Genomic DNA, 4,004 nt, shown 5'->3' on the forward strand with positions numbered 1-4,004 from the left:
ATTCTCTACTGATTCCTTCAGTATAGGAGGGGTATCATTGCCTTCCCAAAAAGGTAATAAATGAAGCAAGTATAATGTTGATCTGAGAAAACTAACTTTTACAGTGTATGAAAATGGAAGTGGCTTGAATCTTTGAAATATCCATGTTAATATGACTTTCTGGGGACTAACTGGTATAACCTATATACTGGATAGTGGTTAAACATGATGAATAATTTTCAGTAGAAAGACTCAAAATTACTTGAAGTCCTTTTTACCCTCTTTCTCCCCTCAAGGAGACATAGAAAAAAGATCATATCTGATAAGAGAATTGAAATTCTATCTAGGCTACTTTTGTGAATCTGACTTTCCTGACTTGGTAATTCACTCATACAGTCTTGGAAAGTGAGTATCTACTCAGAACCTTCCTCAGAGCTGTCTTCACTTCTTTATTTCTCAGTGTATAGACAAGAGGGTTGAGTAGTGGGGTGATCACAGTATAGGTCACTGCTACCAACCTGTCTTTGTCTGAGGAGTACAAGGATGTGGGTCTCAAGTAGATAAAGGAAGCACAGCCATAGTGGACAATGACCACTGTGAGGTGGGAGGCACAGGTAGTAGCAAAGGTCTTTCGCTGTCCCTCCACTGAGGAAATCTTGAGGATGGTGGAAACAATGAAGATGTAGGAGATGAAGATCAACACAAAGGGAACCAGCAATACCAGAATGCTGAGGAAGAAGATGACCATCTCCTTCAGGTTGGTGTCTGTACAACCTAGTTTGATGACAGGGAAAATATCACAGAAAAAGTGGTTGATTCGATTAGAGGCACAGAAGGGCACACTGAACACCAGGACGTTGACAACCACAGAGATCAGGAAACCACAAAAACTGGAGGCTAGAACCAACTGCATGCAGGTGGCTTGGCTGATAATGAGCATGTAGTTGAGAGGGTTACAGATGGCAACATAGCGATCATAACCCATCACAGCAATGAGAAAACAATTGGTACAAGCTAAGCCCACAAAGAAATAGAGCTGTGTAGCACACCCAGAGAAAGAAATAGTTGGATTTGTGGAAAGTAGATTAGTTAGCATTTTGGGGACAATGGCCAAGGTGTAGCAGGTTTCAGAACAGGAGAGGACAAAGAGGAAAAAGTACATGGGGGTGTGCAAAGCCCGGTCCAGGCGGATAACAGTCATGATGGTGGCATTGGCCATCAGAGTGGTCAGGTAGACTAGGAAGAAGATAAAGAAGAGAAGGATCTGCAGATGCCCCAGGTTTGAGAAGCCTATAAGGGTGAACTCAGTGATCATGCTCTGGTTCTCTATCTTCATTGGTCAGTAGTAATCTGCTTCAGACAACCTAAAATTGAGGGCAGAGAGGATTTGACAAAAGTGAAATGCACCCAAAGAAACCAGATTTGTATTTCAGTACAAAACTAATAATACTACTCTAAAAAATGAGTAACAAACAAGTTAAGGCTACTGATTGCAGGATGGGGTAAATCAAGAGGCATGAGGAGTAATGGAAAAGATAAGAACCCAATTTAAAGAGGTCTTAGGAAATTTATCTTTATAAGTTGTTTCCATTATTTGTATTTATGGGTGCATAGAAAGTTCATAGTGTATTAAATAAAGAAGTGATTTAGAGTTTATCCCATTTCATCTTGTTCTATGGAAGAAACTGAGGCTCAAAAGATTAAATCATTTGCTTAACCTACATAAGAGCAACTATTATTGGAAATCATTTATCTTCCAAACCATTTTATGAAAATCTGATTCAGAAAAAAAGAAAGAACATGAAAATTGACCTATCACCTCTCATATCTCTGACTCAGATGTAATGAAGTATTTTCATATATTTAAAAGGGTTTGGATTCTATTTACCCACAGTCAATTTTGAATCATTTGGAATAGGCTTATAATGATCCTTTGTATTAGGGTTTCCCCCAATATAAGTGCATGGGATTCTGGTAATAAGAACTTAATTAAAGCTCAAATTATCCTTAGAGCATCCTTTGGCCTCCGTCTCAATCCCCATGGCCTCCACAGTGTTCTCAGAACACTCTCACTATTATCTCTGAGAAGATTTGTAGTTAGATTTGGGCATCACATAATGCTAGATCTTCAGACCAGTCTTACAGAATGAGACCATATTTGTATTGGGAAAAAGCTTAGAAATCTTATGACCCAATCTGCTCCCAATTCTGAGAACTGCTTTTGAGCAATCTGGTCAAGTATTGTCTAATATCCAGTGAGCTCACTGCCTCACAAAGCAACCTGTTCTCTTGCTAAATAGCTTAAGTGACCCAAATCTTCATATACTGAGCTCAACTATGCTTCCTTTAAAAGTGCAGCCATTTTCCCTGATTTGTTCTCTGTAGGAACTTATAAGAAGTTTAATTCCTTTTTTAATAAATGATAGCCATTAATTATTTGAGTAAAATGATTATATCTCTTTATGGGTCATATTTTCATCCTGACTAAGATTTTCAGTTTCTTTATTTCTTCCTTTTGACTTGGTTTTTGGAATCCTCTTTTTCCTAATCCCCACCTCAGTTGCTTTAGTCCTGAGTGTTAGATTATACTTCTATCCTTCAGCTGTATACAAACTGGCTGGTCCCCCACCATAGAACATAACTAATTTCTGTCTCTACCTCCACACATAAAATTATGTCTACTCTTCTTTATTCTGCATTATCAGTTAATATTTATCTCTCCTACAACTCCCCAGCTTAACATTTATATCATAAACGCTTTTCTGAATAGCAGTACATGACTGATTACTGTTCACACTTACTTCTCCATCAGCTTGTTCTGGAATCATTTGTTGGAATGGTGCAGAGTGAGCCTAGGTTGGAACTGTGGCTCGTCACTGACTGGGTGTATGACCTTGGGAAATCTCTCCTTTGTGCCTCAGTTTTTCATGTCCAAAAGGGCAATAATAAGAGTATAAGCCCTGAAATTGTTGTGAGTGAAAAATGCTTATGAAAATGTTCCTGACTCCTAGAAAGTGTTCAATAAATTTTAGATGTTAGTATCTAGACCAACTCCCAGAGAAGTAAAATATAAAGATCTAGATTGCATAGTTTTTTAAAAACAGAGGTGAGACAATTCCAAACATTCTGTACTTTCCTGTCCAGAGTTTTGTTCTTTGAATTACCTGGATCCTATTTTTAATATTTGACTTTGCACTGTGTGCTTATATGTTTACCCAGTAACTTTGGAAACATTCTCTCTACTCTGTGTGATCCTAGTGCAGGCTTTTTACTCTACCCTTTCTTCTATTCCCATCTCTTCTTCTTCCACCTCTAATCCATAACACACATTTTCCCTTCTACTGAAGCAGATATATATCCTGGTATTCATGAAGCTTTTCTTCTTCCCCAGTATAGGTCCATTTTCAGAAGATTTTGTTAATTTACACTCTCACTTTCTGTTTTTCTGGATGAAAACCTCTTCATCTTTCCTTAACTTTAGTCTTTCCCATATCTGCAAAGAATAATTTTGCCCAGTTAGATCATCATCACATTGTCTCTCTCTGTGTTTTATCCTGGATCCTGAAGCTATGACTAAGAAGGAAGAGTTTCCTCTGTAACTGCAATACAAAGGATTCACTTACATCCACAGGTAGAATTTTGGCACATTCCCAGTTTCCTTTCTCCTGTGTTCCATCAAAATCTAGAGAAGAGGGAGAAACAGGCAAAAGTTTTGGAAATATTAGGTAGCATTTTTCTTCCAGATCTGATTGGGGAAAAATCCAGGAGCCAGGAGCCAGGAGCCTTGAAAAATGAAAGAGAGCTTGGCCTGGCAACTGGGTTGGAGGAACTTGGACGGGCCTGATCTTAGCAGCTCTGTGTCCCTGGTGGCAGATGTTCCTGCTAAATGCCTTGGTCTTATACAGCTGGGGAACCTCAAGGAACTGAGGCCATGGAGAGAGATCTTTCTTTGGGATCTAAGCATTTTAAAAAAGTGTTACTTTAGGCCATGGTAGTTGCTAAGGGCACGGAGAAGGAAGAAGAGA

The 4,004-nt window shown here is 38.8% G+C and overlaps 1 protein-coding gene across 1 annotated transcript; it reads right to left on the reverse strand.

The window, feature by feature from the left end:
- Positions 1-367: 367 nt before the first annotated feature.
- LOC101411256 (olfactory receptor 10T2-like) lies at positions 368-1,315 on the reverse strand. The gene has a single exon (XM_012529367.2). It carries the CDS (start codon positions 1,313-1,315, stop codon positions 368-370), a length of 948 nt encoding a protein of 315 aa, XP_012384821.2.
- Between the last annotated feature and the right edge of the window lie 2,689 nt (positions 1,316-4,004).

This window comes from Dasypus novemcinctus, chromosome 13 (genome assembly GCF_030445035.2).
Source record: "Dasypus novemcinctus isolate mDasNov1 chromosome 13, mDasNov1.1.hap2, whole genome shotgun sequence".
In the NCBI taxonomy this organism is placed as follows: Eukaryota; Metazoa; Chordata; class Mammalia; order Cingulata; family Dasypodidae; genus Dasypus; species Dasypus novemcinctus.

Bases quoted from the DNA above. Each gene is read 5' to 3' on its own strand.
- LOC101411256 (XM_012529367.2), bottom strand. From the start codon at position 1,315: ATGAAGATAGAGAACCAGAGCATGATCACTGAGTTCACCCTTATAGGC.